Source organism: Podarcis cretensis, assembly GCF_951804945.1.
Source record: "Podarcis cretensis genome assembly, chromosome: 9".
NCBI lineage: Eukaryota > Metazoa > Chordata > Lepidosauria > Squamata > Lacertidae > Podarcis > Podarcis cretensis.
Window position 1 is genome coordinate 77,945,827 of NC_137178.1, and position 17,978 is coordinate 77,963,804.

Genomic DNA, 17,978 nt, shown 5'->3' on the forward strand with positions numbered 1-17,978 from the left:
CAAGTGCTGCTTTTGTTTCTAAATGCCTTGACTGATGGAATAGATGACAAGGAGGACAGCAAAATGGTCCTGTTTAGCTAAAAAAAGAGTTCCAAAGCTTTGCCCCCCCCAAAAAAAAATAGAGGCTCAGTGCTTCTTTCAATGAAGTATTTTTGAAAAGTTAAAATGATTTTCTCGGGATGGAAAATTGTGTGTAATTTTTGATAGTGGTACTTGGACTACGGTGTGTTGCATTTGTATGTGCCCCCATCCAGTTTCTGTAAGAGTCTCTGGGTTGCATACATGATGGTTACTCCCGTTTTATCCTCCACATGCTGCTTTCTCCATGAAGGAGAAAAAAAGAGGTGGTTCCCTGTATCTATTCCCTTGAAGGGAGAACAGGAGCTTGGCAGAGGCAATTTTGATCAGGAAGACCCAGAGGGAAAGGTTATGCACTCCCCGCCCTCTTCTTTCTTGCTTCTGGACCCAACCTCCACTTGATATTTTTAAAAAAATAATCTGTTGAAAGCTACAACTCCTTTTGACCCCAAGGGTTAATATAACTTCACCCCAAGGAAATAATATTAAAATCTTTGACCGTATGCTAAGACCAAGAACTTGACAATTTATTATGTTTATATGGTATTATTTTGCTCTGTTTCTATTATGCCTTTTATTTAATAATGCCCGTTACCATACACCTTGTCCCATTAGAAGGCCATTTCCCATTCCTTTGGAAAGTCTTGCTTCTGCCCAATAACCAACGTTGGTGACCAATTTAATGGCAAATTTGAGATGATCACACAGCTGGCAGCAAAGAGTCTCTTGAGAGGAAACTATTAGTAAAGAGCAGGGCCAGAGTAAACAATTGTATTTCTAAATGGCCTCTTGGCAAGATTTATGGACTGAACAATAGGAAACATTTCCTCATATGTTTGTGATGCTGATTTACAAAATTATTGGTTGATCTTATTAGGAGATACAGCTGAGGTTAATGATTCACCATTCACTAACACCAACAAAAGGGAAAGTGACAGGTGGGAATAGGTGGGTTTAATGATTGATTAGTCATTTTTTAAATCACATCAGGGGTTTTTTCCCCTTCCGTCTCTGCGACTTATATGACTGCTCTTTAGACTGTGACTTAATTCCAAGCAGTGACTAAAGGCAGGAACACCTTTTGAGCACCGTAAGTATTATCCAGCATACCTTCAAATTTGCTTTTTCCTTCCTGATTTGTTCTTGCTTATTTCAGGTTAACTTATAGATATACATTGATGAAAATCTATTTTGTCAATAATGTGTAAAAATTTAAAGATGTTTTACTAATAAGCATACTCTGCAGAATCTCTTTTTTTCTTGTGAAGAAACTTTTTATCAAAATCACTTAAAAGTTTTAGTACACAACACATGTATGTGAGGGTTTTCCTTTCTATTTTTTTTTTTTAATCTAAAACATGAGAGTAGGAATTGTCCTATTTATTGGTTGCTAATGGTACGGTTTTTGTTGAAAGGTTTTTAATTACTTATACCCATAATTTGTTTTCACTCTAGTTATACCAAAATCAATGAAGCAAACTCAGTTTGTTAATAAATTGCGAATGGTCACCTTTTTGTCTATTGTAAGCACCTGTCGTTATAAAACATGTCTGCTAAAACTGGAAAGAAGTGCACTGTCTTTGTTTACTGTTCCAAAAGAAAATCACTTTTGTGAGCTTGTAGATGGGTGCAGCTAATTCACAAGTATGGTGCAGCTAATTCACCATACTTGTTTGTTTATTTCAATAATTTATATCCAATGTGTTCATTCACCAAAGCAGAAGGCAGCTAAACATCAAAGAAAAAAAATATCAAAATTTAAACCATTAAAAGCACACACAGCTTGGGAGATAATTTTAAACATGACCCAGCTTAAAATATCACAGACAATTTAAAAAACACAACAACACCTGAACAAAATTGTCTTTACCTGGCACTGGAAGCCAAAACAAAAGGACACCAAACTTAATGACTGTTGTGTGGATAACCCAGGCATCCTGGTGTTGGTAGACCAATTAACACATGTAGTGTCAATTTTTAAAAATTATTTTGTCAGTTATTCCACAGGAGATAGTGTCAAATCTCTTGATGAACTGTAATTCATTGGTTCCAAATTGCAGTCACCTTTTGAAGTTCAAGATAACAGCCTTGCCAGAATCAGAGCTGTGTGCCATGCTGATGACATGGCTCTCCATATCTCCATACAATCTCCCCCGTGGTTTCATGTAAATGTAAAATGTGAGGAAACAAACTGGACACTTGTGGGACAGCACAGGTGATTTGTCAGTCCGAAATCTTCCAGCTCTACCTCATGTAAGTGGCATTCCATGAAGGACCAGACCAGAACCATTTTGCAAACATCCACCCACTTAAAATATTGCTTCACCCTAATTCCTCCATTCAGATAAATAGGAGTTCCCATAGGGTTTGGCCAGATTGCATTTGGTATTTGTGTTGGTAATAATACACCTTCAATTGCTTCAAAGAGTTCAGCTTCCTGGTGAAGACGATTTAACAGTGGAAAAGCACAAATGCAGCAAAAGGCTAAAATCAAAACATTTTAAAGGAGAGATTTAAATACAAGTTTAATTGCTGCATTGAAACCAACTTTCAACTTTTCCTTAATTATGCCCAAAGACTCTAAGCATAGAAAAGGCTAGAGAAATATGCTTTCATTTGTCGGATTTTTAAAACCTTGTGGTTGCAATTTAATCGCACTGTTCAAATAAACTGCAGTGAAAGGGAAATATTTACTGGAGTGGATGATCAGGAGTAACTATGTATTTCCTTTCCAAAAATATGCAACTGAGCAGTCAAGTAGGTAGTGATATTTTGAAGATTCCATTCTGTACAGGGAAGACTGAAACAAAGAGATTCCTGTTGACTTTTGCTACAACTCTCTTATAGAGCCTAATAATCCTAACTTCTTTAAAAGTCAATGGTGGTTGTTTTTTGAGAAAAAAGTCAACAAGATGCACAAGAACTTTGTCTGGCTCCCATTTATAACTTTTAGCCAGACTGTAATCCCAGCAGGTGAGCAAAGAACAACCCTGGCTTTATTAGGTGCTTATAGGCAAAACCTCCAATCATGATGGACTGAGCGCATTATTCTGACAATTAAAGATTGACCAAAACACACAAAATGCAACATTGGTGTGGGTGGGTGGGTGGGTGGGTGTGTGCGGGTGTGCCTGTGCCTGTGCCTGTGCCACTTTTCAAGTGGCAGTGTCACTTTTCAAAGTGATAAAGAAAAACATGTCACAATGTTATGAACTGTGCTGCCAAAATATGTGCTGTTTTCTGAGCACAATCAAAAGTTCTGATGCTTACCTTCAAAGCCCTGCATGATTTGAGGCCCAGGTATCTGAAATGCTATTTACTCCCACGTCAACCTGTTTGAAAACTGAAGTCTTCCGAGGCTCCTGTCAATCTAAGGTAGATGGGTGGTGATCTGAGAGCCCTTTTTGGTATTAGTGCCCCATTGTGGACTTGCTTAATGCCAACAGAAGCTCAAATACTTTAGTGCTTCTAGGCTTTTAACTCTGCAACCTGGGAGATCTCAGTAGGACTTACTTCTGAGTAGATGTGTATGAGGTGGTTTCTAAAAAATCATTTGAACCTCCCCAAAAGCACTGCTGAAGAGTAGTACATGCATTAAAAAAGTAAAATAAATACTGTGCTACGTTCTGTAAGTTTGAATACTGTTTTTTTTTTAAAAAAAAAAAAATCTCTCCTTCACCTGTCATGGATGCTTTAGTGGGGATTTCTGCAGTGCAGAGAGCTGGACTAATAACCTTTAGAGTTCCTTCCACCTCTTTAATTCAATGATTCTTATTTATTTATGTTTGCTCTATTCCTGCAGAAATTGTAAAAATCAGAAAGAACCTACTTAAAGATAACAATGTCAAAGTTCAGTTACCGTAATTTCAATTGCAGAAGATTTTTTTAAATAGTAGTTTGTTTTTTAGTATGTTACTAAAAAATAATCTGCTCCATGCTTCTTTTTGGTGTTTTTTTTAAAATAATATTAAGATTAAAACAAAACTTGAAATTCAGAAATACAAACATCAGGTGATATCCAACTAAGTCATATTCAGAGTCGACCTGTTTATGTCAATGAACTTAAGCCCATTGATTTCAATCTGTATGACTTAGTTGGGTATCACCCAGTATCGCTTTCTAGATATGAAATTATCTGGAACAAAAGAAACACCTTATAATTAAGTTATGTCCTCGTTGCTATCTGCTTGATCTCCATGAACTTGCTGAGAGTCCAGTCTTTATCTGTGTAAATAAAAAGATAAACGGAAAAAGAAAAAAGGAGTGAAAGAGAAATGGTTGGTTGTCATCTGGCAAGCAGCAAATGAGCTATTGGGTCACAATGACTTGCTTTGGGAAATAGTACAGCTTCAGTACAGAAAGATATCCCACATCCCGTGCTATTAAATGAATATAAGGTATTCCTTCATTTAAGTGTCAAATACTCCTAGAATAGAAGTAGTTCTGCCAGCCAGTCCTCAGTACCAGTCATCAGGGGAGATTTTGAAGCCCTATTAAATCAATTGCTTAGCAATTTAGACCCTGTGCTGTGCTTAGCTATCTACCTATGAAATGGAGAGAATACTGAAGTGTTTCACTCTGGCTGGATTGTGTAGTGAATAAATTTATGTATTATCAAATTTAAGACTGGGCATAGCAAGCAACATTTTTTTACTATAAGGAAATTTGTATCAAATCCTTTTACTGCAATCACAATATGTGTTATATTATGGGTCTGCACTTGAGACGATCTTAGATGCAGCTCATGGCAATTCAGGAGAATTTGCTGTTGTGTTGACACAATAATTAATAATGAGCTCGCAGAAGGGGGGTTATGGGTTTGTTGTCGTTTTATTGTGAATTTTGTGTTCTCATTTTGTACCTGTGTTGCGAACCGCCCTGTGATCTTCGGATGAAGGGCGACATACAAATTTAATAAAAAAGAGTTATTGGTGGTTTGTACCCCCAAAAGGATAGTGACCACACATGCACAAGAACTTTGCAGATCATTATCCATTGTACCATACCCAAGTCACTGGGGCAGGGGGACCTTCAGTGACTCTAGGAAGCTTCCTTCAGACAAGTTCTTTAGCTAGCTCAGCGCTGACTGGTGCTGGTGGCTTTCCAGGGTCTCCAGCCAAAGTTGCCTTTAAGAAGGTGTTTTAATCATTATCATTATTATCATTATAACAATTTATTATTTATACCCTGCCCATCTAGTTTCCCCAGCCACTCTGGGTGGATCCCAACAGAATATTAAAAGCACAATAAAACACATCAAACATTAAAAACTTCCCTAAACAGGGCTGCCTTCAAAGGGCTGTTATAAAGATGTTGGTGCTTAAAGTACTTCTTTTAGAACTGGCATAGGCAAACTTGGCCCTCCAGATGTCTTTGACTTCCAACTCCCATGATTCCTAGCTAACAGGACCAGTGGTCAGGGATGATGGGCATTGTAGTCCCAAAACATCTGGAGGGCCAAGTTTGCCTATGCGTGTTCTAGAATATGCTAACAATGCATAAAGGTAAAGGGAGCTCTGACCGTTGAGTCCAGTCGCGGACGACTCTGGGGTTGCAGCGCTCATCTCACTTTATTGGCCGAGGGAGCTGGCGTACAGCTTCTGGGTCATGTGGCCAGCATGACTAAGCCGCTTCTGGTGAACCAGAGCAGCGCACGGAAACGCCGTTTACCTTCCCACCAGAGCGGTACCTATTTATCTATTTGCACTTTGACATGCTTTCGAACTGCTAGGTTGGCAGGAGCAGGGACTGAGCAACGGGAGCTCACCCCATCGCAGGGATTCGAACCGCCGACCTTCTGATCAGCAAGTCCTAGGCTCTGTGGTTTAACTCACAGTGCCACCCGCATCTCAACAATGCATAGACATTGAAATATCCATTGCTGGTTTTCTGTTTCTTGCTTTGAAGTTCCACACAGAATGTGGCAGCTCCACCTAGTGAAGAAGTCTTGGTACAGCCTTGGGGCTCTGTGGGATTTGAAATCCCTAATTGTACAAGGACAGAGGCGGGGAATGAGCAATGGGAAGCGGGTGGGGCAGATCCAGGCAGACACAGTAAGGCCTGTTAATGTCAGTGGGAGAGAATAAAATACCTCTACCTCTCGTTTAAAAGACAAGGGATACAGGGCCAGATTTAGGTTTTTCTTTAATTTTGGGGGGGCCCTAAGATATAGCTTGCTTAGCTTATACGTAAATCCGGCACTGAAGGGATAGCAGAACAGGACATCCTAACTGTGGCATAAAGCAGATCAAGTTACAACTTCTGATATCAACTGAGGTTGATTGTATGCGCTAATTGGTAAAGTTTCTAGTTCCTGGTGGTAATATGAATGTTACCTTTGAAGACAGCAAGAGTATTATATACATAAATATTGTCATTTAATCTGGCTAATAAAGTTTGAGTGCTAAAGGTTGGTGCAGAACTAAACTGAATATCCATAGGCTGGATCTCTCAAGTGTTACACAGATGGCATTCCCATCCCATAGAATAATAATGAATCTTAAGCACCGTATTGTAACCGCTTTTGGGCAGCCCTGATAGCATATGTTTGATTGTCTTTCCAGGAGAACAGTATCTTGGCTTTAACACAACTTCAGCGTTGTAATTAGAGCCATCAACTTTAATTCCTGCTGGGGTTTCGACTGTATGAAGCATTCTTCCTTTCCAGCATGCAAAGAAATGTGTCACTGCTTAATTAGGATATGAATCGAATTTCTTGGTACTCTGAATAATCGCTGTTTGAAAACTGCTGCTGTTACACACACACACACACACACACACACACACACACACGCACACCTATCCCAATGTTAATACATCACAGCAAGTGTGGAGAGATTTTGCTATAAGCCCCAGCAAGCACAGCCAATGACCAAGGACAGGCAGCCCTCCAGATGTTTGGGGACTACAATTCCCATCATCCCTGACCACTGGTCCTGTTAGCTAGGGATCACGGGAGTTGCAGGCCAAACAATCTGGAGGGCCGAGTTTGCCTCTGCCTGACCAAGGATGATGGGAGCTGTAATTCAGCAACATCTGGAAGGCCAAAGATTCCTCATACCAGTCTTACATAAAAACTAGAGGCTCACAGTGAAACACCGATAGAAGATTTGGTTAATTAAAATAAATATGTGGCATTCAGTTTCCTTAGCCCTTGAAGAACAGCTGGTTCCTGCATCTTTAATAGTTCCTTAGGAAAGGGAATTGACAAGCTCCAGCTGCTGAATTTCCTTCTTCTGCTCAGCAGCTGCAGGAAGTGTGGTCCTTTCTGTGTCTGCATGGTCCAATGTTCTGATATCAGGCAAGGTCAAACATTCCCCCCCCCCATCTATAAATGTAGATAACTCTCCCCTTTTCCCCTGAAATGAAAGTCAAGACCCACAGGTTCCTGAAAGATGCCGTTCCTGGATGCTGTGTATAATGATGATGCTACTTGTGTGAGGTTTTTGCTGCACAAAACCAAGGCCTTCTATTCTGAATTTTTACATTTTTAAATAACCTCCAGCAATTGATGTGACTTGCAGATCTCCTCATGTGGCAGTATACCTGCCAGCAGATTTTAAGAGAATTAATTGCAAAAACTTTTCCATGTCTTCAACAGAAAACATAATGGAGATTGATGGAGTGAAGATTAAAGAGAAAAGTAATGGTGAGAGTAAAGATAATCCTGCGGTCAAGAAGAAAGTGGTAAGTCATACATTTTTACACTTTGAAATACAGTACTTAAATGTGTTAATGGTACACTCAGTTTAGAAGCAAAGAGATGCAGTTATTGATAATGGCCAATTTCTTTAAATTCAAATATTATACAATGGATAGACATTAGATTATGATTTCTCAGGGTTTTGCACTCATTTTGCCAAGCTCTCAGCTTTTTCCTAGTGTCGTTTAGATTTTTGTTTTATCTGCACTAAACATTTAAAACACTCTTGTACCAATTTAACAGTCATGGCTTCCCCACCCTCACAGTCCTGGAAACTATAGTTTATGAAGGGTGCTGAGTGTTGTGAGGAGACCCCTCACAGAGCTACAATTCCCAGCACCCTTCACAAAGTTCTCAGGATTCTTTGGGAGTAAGGCATGACTGCTGATTTAAATGTATCTGTGTGGATGTGACTTGACACACACTTGCAAATTTGCAGCTCCCCGCTTTGGATGCCAGCAAGGGCAGCTGAGAGCTGGCAGACACGGGAGCTGGGCTACCAGTGGCCTCATGGACCTCACAGAACACAGTACAACTGCCAAGGATGCTGTGACTGATTGGAGTGGTCCAACAGCTTCTAGCTTGTCTACATACCTTGGGCACTAGGAGAGGAGGAACTGGATTGTGTCCTTGATCTTCTTTGATGAGTTCTTTGATGGAATCTTAAGCCTGTATGATGGGATACTACATAGCTCAGTTGACAGAGCATGAGGTTTTTAATCTCAGGGTTGTGGGTTTGAGCCCCACATTGGACGAAAGATTCCTGAACTGCAGGGGGCTGGGCTAGATGACCCTTATGGTCCCTCCCAACGCTACAATTCTTTCTATCTCTGAGTGTGTTATCCCTGATTGGTGCTGCACTTCCAAAACAGACCACCAGGTCAGGGAGGCTGGGCTGGGGCAATGATCAGCTTCCACAGCCTTGTAGCTGTGGAAAGAGATGGAGGCTTGTCATACATGCTAGAGGTCATTTGGGCACGCTCTACGGTGAGCACAATTGTGGACCTGTGGATATTTGCTGTGCAAACTCTCTTGTGGGGAAAAACCACCCCTGACATAAATAATGCAAACAGAAATAAATCATCACAACCAGAAGGTATTGCGGAGGAAGAAAAAGGGCTGATGCCAAAACACCGTGGAGAACTTGTGGTTTGGCTTCAAAACCAGTAATGGTACTGAGGGTCTTTCTTTTTTCCCTTTGGCTCAGAATATGATCCTTGGTGATTTCTGTTGCTTGCTTTCAGCACAAAGCTGAACACTGCAGACCTGCAATTACAAGACAATTTAGAATTCTTGAGGGTAGGGACCCTTCTGCAAATATTCTCCACTCTTTTCGCAGTTGCTTGTCTCTATCAACAATGAGTCTGTTGAAGTTGACTTGCGCTGTTCAAAACAGAATCCAGGCAGCAAAGTAACACCATGGAAGGTCTGTGCAAGACTGATCAGGAAGGACTGCTTTATCTATTCTTTCCACTTTGCTAGAAAGAGTATCACTTAAGGCCCTTCCAGACTAGTGCTTTTCTGAAGGTGTATTATGCAACTTGTTGCTGATATAACAATAGTGCATCAGTGATGGATTTATACTGGACCATCCACACATCACTGTGCTTTATTAGTTGCTCTGCAATCCTTCTCCAAAGTTACTGTGTTTCTGCTACCTGGGAGGGGCACTCTTGTGCTATGGTGCAACAAAAATGGGACACCTCCCCCACCTAGAATAATTGTTGTATGAAAAGTTACACGATTTTAGTAGGAAACTATGGGTCATTCACCTACTGTAAACAAAGCGATATGGCTGCCACAAAACTTTCGTGGGCACAAATGGTGTTGAAAACATGAATGTATATACCCAGCCCAGTGGCAGGACAAGAACAAATCGTGATGTCTGACTCTGGAGAGGCCTGGGGAGGGAATTCTTTGTTCTTTGCAAGATATGAGGGGGAGGAAGGTGTAGAAAGAGTGTTGGCTTTTTAATATTATTCTAGAATCAGTATATGCAAAAAGAAGCTTTTGCATCAGATTCATATACACAACCACTATAATTGTCACTGCTAAATATTTTTTGAGTAAGATGGAATTAGAAACTGAAGGAATTAATGATTGAGTGAAAGGGGCTATAAAATGAAGTTGTGTATCACAGTGTTTTCTTATGTAAACTCTTCATGTTTTATAATCTGCTAATTTAGAATGTGAAACTTAAAAGAGGAAGAATCCCTTTGAGCTTCACATGTCTCAACACCATCAGTTACACAACTTGTCTAGGGTGTGTCAAACAAATTTGCCCTCAGGGGCCATTAAAGCGTTTTATCATGGTTCCTTTTGCAATGTTAACTGTCAAGTGTAAAATTCATACTACACTGTTTGAAAATTTTCATCTCTATTTTTTTGCCAGAAATCATTCTACATCTTCCTTAACACCTTGGGTGCTACAAAAAAACTTTGAAAGAATCAGACATGCACTCATTCTACTCTGCCTTAACTCTAGAAATGACTGCAAAATGTCAAACAACTCAATCAAGGGATTTGCAAGGCACCTATACTTTTGGGACCACTGTGTTGGTTTTCTGGGCTAAAAACAAGCTTGTAATGTGAACCCCCACACACACCAAAGTACAGATGTACCTTGCAAGTCGAACAGAATCTGTTCCAGAAGTCCGTTCAACTTTCGAAAAATTCAGAAACCAAGGTGCGGCTTCTGATTGGTTCCCAATTGCGCGGGAAACAATAGCAGAAGCCGCATCACACATTTGGCTTCCAAAAAAAGTTTGAAAACCAGAACACTCACTTCTGGTTTTTGATCATTCAGGAGCCAGAACGTTTGACTCCCAAGGTGTTCAGGAGCCGACGTACGACTGTAGTTGAGAATGGTTTGGTGTCCTTTAGATGCCTTTCCTGGCAGCCTGATAGGCATTTATAGCTGGGTGTGGTTGGATTCTCTTGCCTTTTCTGGCCAGGACTCAGTAATGTTATTATTGTTGGCATCTGTCTTGGGAGACAATGGAGGAGTACACCTTTGAGGGCGAAGTCAAACCATTGGAGAGTTACATTTCCTGCTGTGGCTGCAGAGACAGATACAGGAGAGACATATTTTGCTGCAGCTGGGGCAGAGGAAGGTGTCTGGCTGTGCTGATGCAGATCCACTATGGCATTCCTGCAGGGGGTTGGATTAGATGACCCTTGGGATCCCTTCCAGCTCTACCACTCTATGATTCCATGGTCACTGTTGAATTCTGGACCAGATATAGTTTCAAAATATTCAAATCTGGCCCCACAGTGTAAAAACTGAAAATGCAGAAAGTACAAAAAGTATACCTTTCCTAAACTAAAAGCTACAACAGTCCAGCTACAATAGGGGACTATTGTAGCTGGATTGTTGTGTTTGTGTTATATGTAAACACTGTTAATGGGAGCAAGAAGGAAGAAGAAAAGTTGCGTCTACATTATAACCAACATTTTTAAATCAGAGTTTTATATATTGATTTGTGGCATAAACCGATTTGAAGCTTACAATGAAAAAGTCCCAGTTCACATCCACTCTCCTGCAAAGGGGTGCTTACTATGTGGGGCTGTTCATGGCCATGACATTCATCCACCATTCCTCTGGCTTTGCTTTAGGATGTTTGCACGTCTTCTGGTTAACTTCTTTGTTTGCCCCACATTACCCCCAGTGCCTTTCTCCATCGCCTTCCAAACTGCAAAGTTCACGTTCTAAAGCTGATTTGTTGCGCTCGGGCAACGGGGCATGCATGTGCAAGCCTAAAGTTTTGGCATGCGCTTGAATCCCTCCTGCCAAACAGGCTGGAGGTAAGCTGCAAGAGTGATGATGGCATGACTCCCCGACACAGACCGACCCCCCCCCCCCCGGCTCCTGAAGATGTTGCCCCTTCAGACTTTACTTGAGAACATTACACAGTGCACAAAACAAGCGAGTGGGTCCCCCCCCCTTTTCCTTAATCGGACGTAACATGACGCAGCGCAGCCGTTGCATAACATGCTGAGAAGCGGAGCTCAGCCATGTGCTCGAGAACAATCGGATTCTTTCACCGAAGGGAAGCAGGAGGCAATAAGCGAAGTGCCTCCGACGCACCCGGTCTCGTGGACGGGGATTTCCTTGCGTCCATCCACACCCCCGGCAACCCACTCGAGAATGTTTCTAATCAGCCCGACATTGAGGGGTGATCTTGCGACCCCTCTCCGTGGCTCCGCAGCAACTAGTCAAAGCTATTTGGAGCGGCGCACGGCAGAGGGAAGCCCCCTTTCCAAAAGCGTCTCGCCCCTTCCCCCCCCCTTCCCCACCATGCCTGCGAAGCCCGGGCTGCCGCCGACTGCGCCCCGGTGGCTGCGCGGCTCGACTCCGGCGCCGCTCCGAATTTGCGCTGGCCGGATCGGGCGGAGAAGGCGGTGCAGGGCCGCTCCCTCCCCCGGGCTGCTGAGCCGCGGGGCCGGCGGCGCCTCGCCTCGCTCCACCTTTGCAACGCCCCGCCCGCCTGGCGCAGCCAAGCAGGTACCGGGGCGCCGCCGCCGCCGCTGTCCATGTGCCCCGGGCGCGCCGGAGGAGAAGGCCCCGCGCCGCCCCCAGCATGACCAACCTCGACCCGCTGCTCCGCCCGGGCAGCCAGAGAGGAAGGCGAAACGTAAGGAGCCCCGCCGCGCGGCCCCGGGCTAGGCTGGTCCGGGCTGCGGAGCCCGGCGCGCCTAGCTGCGCTCCACGTGGCTTTTCCGCGGCTCCAACCCGCGCGCAACGCGTTTTTCGCCCAGGACGTGCGCGGAGGTCGCCTGGCGCTTGCGTTTTCCTGGGCGGGAAGGTGGGACGGGGCGCGGAAGTTCTTCAGATGGGTGGCAGGTGGGGAGAGCGCGGCTGCCCTCTCTCTGTTTTTCTGGATACTGGAAAGTGCGCTTTGCACGAGCTCAGAGGCCAGCATCACAACCTGTGGCTGCGCGCGCGCGTTTCAGTGGGGAGATTTTTGCACAGAATAATCCCCAGAGATCCCTTGGGGACTCCTCCTGCGCCAGCCCGGCTCTTGGCCGGTTCCCGTTCGCTGGGCGGGGGGGGGGGGGAGTGGGGCTGGCGCAGCAGCAACGTTCAGAGGGGGCAGCGACTTGCACCAGAGCCCTGCAGACGCGGACTGCTTCCCTTTCCAGGGAGCTTTGGCGCAACAGCTGTTGGATAGCAAAGCTAAAAATACTGCCCGGCACCGGGTACTGTCGCCCAAGGAGAAGAACTGTATCGAAATGAGCTGGCTGGTTATTATTAGCCCTCTCCGAAGGGGCAGAGAGAGAGGAAGTGTAAACAGAGCAGGCAGAGAAAGTTCTCTGCTCTGTTCTTCCCTCCCACCAGTTTTAATCTCTACCTGTGTGCTCCACTAAGCCCTTGGCTTAACCCTTTAGCTGTCATTCCCGGCTGAAAAGAAGCCTCAGAACTTGTGAATGAGCTGCAGTTAAGCACATCCCTCCAGTTTCATGCTTTCTTCTCCCAGTGCCAGCCAGAGACATTATGCAGCCTCAAGAAGAGCCCAGTTGGCTTCCCCAGACTAGGGCCAACGCTGAACATTGGTGGTGGGGAGGTGGTGTTTTGCCTTAAAGTGTGCCTTTGATATATGTTATCACTGGTCTTTATGTCTTTAGCAGCATGTTATGCATGAACAGGAACAGCACCATACATCTACCCCTGCAGAATTTTGGCAGTTACTGGTGTAACATGTGCACACACCATACATTTAAAGCACATTCTTCCACCCAAGAATCCTGGGAACTATTGTTTGTCTCCCACAGAGCTGCAATTCCAGAGCTGCAGTTTAGCAAACTACAGTTCCCAGAATTTTATTGGGGGGGGGGTATTCTTGAAATCCAGAGTGCATATATGTAATCAGCAGTTAAAGGAATAAGCTAGGAAGTTCTCCCTTCAAATCATGATGAGGATGAGCCTTAAACTCTCCAGCTGCCTTGTGCACACACTCGTCCTCTGAGCCACACTCCCTGTTTTACATGCAGGGCCACAGCTGTGGGGAGGGCTCAGGGAGATTCCCAGTATCTTCCCCAAATTTTCAGTTAATTTTTAAAATAAAAGCCCTTTTATATGTGCAGATGGTATTGTGAATGAACCTGCAGTGCCTGGGCAACGAGGGCAAAGAAACTGCAATAATTGAGAAACTAAAGTCTAAGGTTCGAGATTGGTTGCACTACCATCAGATAAATGAGACGTTCAAACAGGACAGGAAAATAGGATTTCAGAAAGAGAAGTCAAAATTAGAAACAGAATTATTAGAACCCAATACTAAGAACTTATCAAAAATGTATAACTTGCTGTTAAAATGGAATACACAGGATGAAATGGTGAAATCAGCTATGATTAAATGGGCACAAGATATCGGTCATGATATTATGTTTGCTGACTGGGAACAGTTATGGACCACCGGTATTAAATTTACTGCATGTAATGCCTTAAAGGAAAATATTATGAAAATGATTTACAGGTGGTACATGACCCCAGTCAAGCTTGCAAAAATATACCATCTGCCTAGTAATAAGTGTTGGAAATGTAATGAGACTGAAGGCACTTTCTACCACCTTTGGTGGACCTGCCCGAAGGTTAAAGCTTTCTGGGAAATGATCTATAATGAAATTAAGAAGGTCCTTAAGTGGACTTTTCCTAAGAAACCAGAGGCTTTCCTTTTGGGCATGGTGGGCCAAGTGGTGTCAAGGAAGGATAGGATTTTCTTTATGTATGCCACTACAGCAGCAAGAATTCTACTGGCAAAGTATTGGAAGACGCAAGAACTACCTACTCTGGAAGAATGGCAAACAAAGGTGATTGACTTTATGGGACTGGCCGAGATGACGGGCAGAATCCGGGATCAGGGGAAAGAGACAGTGGAAGAGGACTGGAAGAAATTCAAAATATATCTTAAAAATAATTGCAAAATTGAGGAGTGCTAAGATGTCAGGGGGTAAGAAGTAAAGAATTGCAGCAGTAAACAAAAAAACTTAAGAAATTTTGTATGAAAGGGAATTAAGATAATGGACTTAAGGGTTGCTAAAGAATTATTAAACAAGGATGCAGGGATGGGGAGGTATGGGGAAGTCAAAGAAAGAAGGGAATGAACTGACGAGCTTGAAGTTGCACTGTTTTATACTGTTCTTTATTATTTGTGTGGAAAATTAATAAAAATTATTATATATAAAAAAAAAGAAACTGCAATAATTGATAAGCATTGGGTCCTTATTTTTAAATTTCAGAAAATAGCATGTTATTTTAACTGTATTTAATTAGATCACTTTAAACCTCGGTTCTTCTGCTCTGGTTCTTCCGAGCAGTAGCGGGCAGCATGGTGGGCTGGCCATGCTCACTTGACCTTTGTTCAGTCATGTTTCTGGTGCTTACCAGAAGGTAGAAGGGGTGGGGAGGGAGGTCTTCACAGCGCACTTGCCCCCGTCCCCCTCTCATCCAGGATAAGGTCAAGTGAGAGCTGGCATCTCACCACACCATCTGCTCCTGTTCCACGTTCTTGAGTCCTTTCTCTAAGACCCATACCTAGGGATTGGCTTGCCTAGCAAGGTTTTGCTTGTAAGGATTATTAACATTGTGTATTTCAAATGCTTTGGATGTTCCAGAGTGTTGTATATCTTTCTGCATATTATCTCTAGACCCATTTCAATCTAACTTCTGGCTTGGATTTGGACTGGAGACCATTTTGGCTGCCCTAGATTATCTATACCAGAAACTCTGCAAGTGGACTTCATCCCTTGCTGGACCTCTCAGGGTGCATTTGGTACCATCAGCCGTGATATTCTGCTTGACAGCCTTGCTGGGTGCTCTGTTTTATGCTTCTTCTGGTGCTTCCTAGATTGTTGGTGGCAGAAAGGGATTTTCACACAACGCCTTGACTTTTGATGTCCCACAGAGATCATTTTTATCTCTGTAAATGTGCTGGGAGAGATTGAACAGCAATTTTAGAGTGCATTGTTATCAATATGTGGGTGGCATGCAGATCTCTCCTCTCTATAATGTGATAACTCAGAAAATTCAGTTATCTGAGTGGTGAAGAGGACCTCCCCAGGAACAGGGGTTCAGATTGTTTTGAATTGCATAGCTCTTCCCATAAAACAACAACAACACAGATTTGTAGTTTGGGGTCCTTCTGGCTCTGGTTTTGCTATGTCCTGTTCAAAGTGGCTGTAGCCAGGGTGGTGTCTGACCAGCTTCACGTGGTGCACCAACTATTCCTGTTCCTTGAGAGGTCTGGCCTAGCCATGGTGGCACATGTCTCAGTCACATGTGTTGTCAGAACAGAACATAAAAAATGGCAGCACGCTGATCAAAACAAAGTTTTGTGCCCTGTTTAAGCGGCAGAGTACTTTTCTGATTAAAATAAAGGATATTGTCAATCACAAGGACTGTTTAATTGGAACCTCTGCATCTTTTGAAGAATGTGGAGTAGTGAGTTTAGCCTTACAACAATCCTTCAAGGTTTGTTAAATTTTGTCTGTGCCATGGAAATACTGGTCCGTCTTAAGGTATCAATCTCATTCTCCATCTGCCTTCTATTTATTTATTTGTATGTATATCATGCATTCGAACACCCGGTGTTGGTGCTTTGCTAACAGACTATGACAGGCTATTATTAGCACAAAATCTGGACTTTAGGCTTGGTGAAACACAGTATGCTGAGTTCATGGTTACCAGCAATCAGATACATTACCTATGGACTTTTCATAATTCTGCTCTGTTGTCACTTTAAATCAAATCCATCACCATGACAATAGGTTGGCCCAAATGATCTGCAATGGACAGGTGCCAGGAAACTGGTGAAAGCTGAGCTGTTACATAGCCAAAGTGAAGATGAGAGAAGGAACTGTCACAGTTTTAGCCGCTCTCTGGAAATGGCTGCTTGAAAAACACTTCTACGAAAATCTGTATGAGACGACGAAGCGCAGTCAAAATCTCATTTCTAATCTGAAACTCTCAGGGAGTCTGCTCTAATGCTGACAGTGGATTAGAGCAAACAAATTGGTGTGGGCATGTTTCTAGGCTGTCTAGCTACTCATTAAGAGAAAGTTACACATTTTTAAATAGCATTTAAGACTTTTTTATCCTGCCCTTCAGCCAACTGGTTCCCGTGGTGCTTTATGACACAACCTTACGAGACAGTTCAAAAGTGGTTGTGTTTCTTTAATAGTTTAATAAAAGCTTACTTTGACCAACCACAGAAGCTTGTGGGACTGCAGAAAGGTTCTGAAGGCATTTTGCCAATACTCTTATGGAAAATGGCAGGGCCAGGTTGGGATTTGTTTTGAAGGAATTTCCAAGAGCACGTTGATCAAAAGTTGCTAATGTGTTCCTTAAAATAATACATACCCAGAAGTCGTAAGCTTGGATCAGGACATGAGTCGGGACTTGTTTATTAATGTGTGGGGACCAATTAATGAGTGAAATGGTTAGTTTAGGACATGTGTTTGAAGCTGATTTGGGTCAGCTATATTACTGTGACAGGAAGTGGAAATGAATGCAGATTTATTTAAATGCATTTACTTGTTTGTTTGTTTGATTGATTTCTCAGTTTAAAGGCTGATCAATGAGCAACATCCCTACATAATATGCTTGTGCAAACATTTTGAAGAAGATATCTTCAGTACCTGCTACGCCAGAATATTTTAGTTAACTGGAAGAATTTATGTTTATGATGTCTTTTGATTATGAAAGACGATATAATAATGTTTTAAATACAGATGCTTATTCTAAAATTATTATTTCTTATTGTACTAGTTATAGCTCATATAGAATTTGGCAGGGTATTCCCCCCCCCCATCTTTATTTCTACAAACAGTGCTCAAAAGATATGGTACTTGTTCCAAAGGCTGGGTTTTAAAGCATCCTTTGTTGTAAAAACTGTAAATCATATTTTTATTAAAAGCCATGTGTTATTTGCCCTCACATGGGCTCCTCTTTTTCCTTTGAAAAGAGTGAATGGGGCAACTCAGTTAGATGGGGCGGCATATAAATAAATTATTATTATTATTATTGATTGATTTACAATATCTCAACCGTTTCCATTTTTCTTTTTTCATGTTAGGACTGGTCTGCTAGTCTCATTGTTGCTTCTTTGGCCGGAGCCTTTGGGTCCTCCTTCCTGTACGGCTACAACCTTTCAGTAGTGAATGCTCCAACCGTGGTGAGTGAATAAAAGTTCTCAAACCTCTA

The 17,978-nt window shown here is 42.6% G+C and overlaps 1 protein-coding gene and 1 long non-coding RNA gene across 5 annotated transcripts in view; both read left to right on the plus strand.

Annotated features, from left to right (window-relative positions):
* The window catches only part of LOC307224712, a 170,319-nt gene that overhangs the window by 112,083 nt on the left and 40,258 nt on the right, over positions 1-17,978 (plus strand). The window lies entirely within an intron of this gene.
* SLC2A9 (solute carrier family 2 member 9) overlaps positions 1-17,978 on the plus strand; it is a 318,333-nt gene that overhangs the window by 22,319 nt on the left and 278,036 nt on the right. Inside the window, exons 1-3 of one of the 4 annotated variants that reach the window (XM_079991620.1) lie at positions 1,154-1,168; positions 7,679-7,764; positions 17,851-17,949. In XM_079991620.1, coding sequence (XP_079847746.1) covers positions 7,687-7,764; positions 17,851-17,949 — 177 coding nt within the window. In that variant the 5' untranslated portion in view covers positions 1,154-1,168; positions 7,679-7,686. Of the gene's footprint in view, positions 1-1,153; positions 1,169-7,413; positions 7,765-12,275; positions 12,415-17,850; positions 17,950-17,978 lie in introns of those variants that run through there. The other 3 variants (XM_079991619.1, XM_079991618.1, XM_079991621.1) reach the window with 3 other exon arrangements.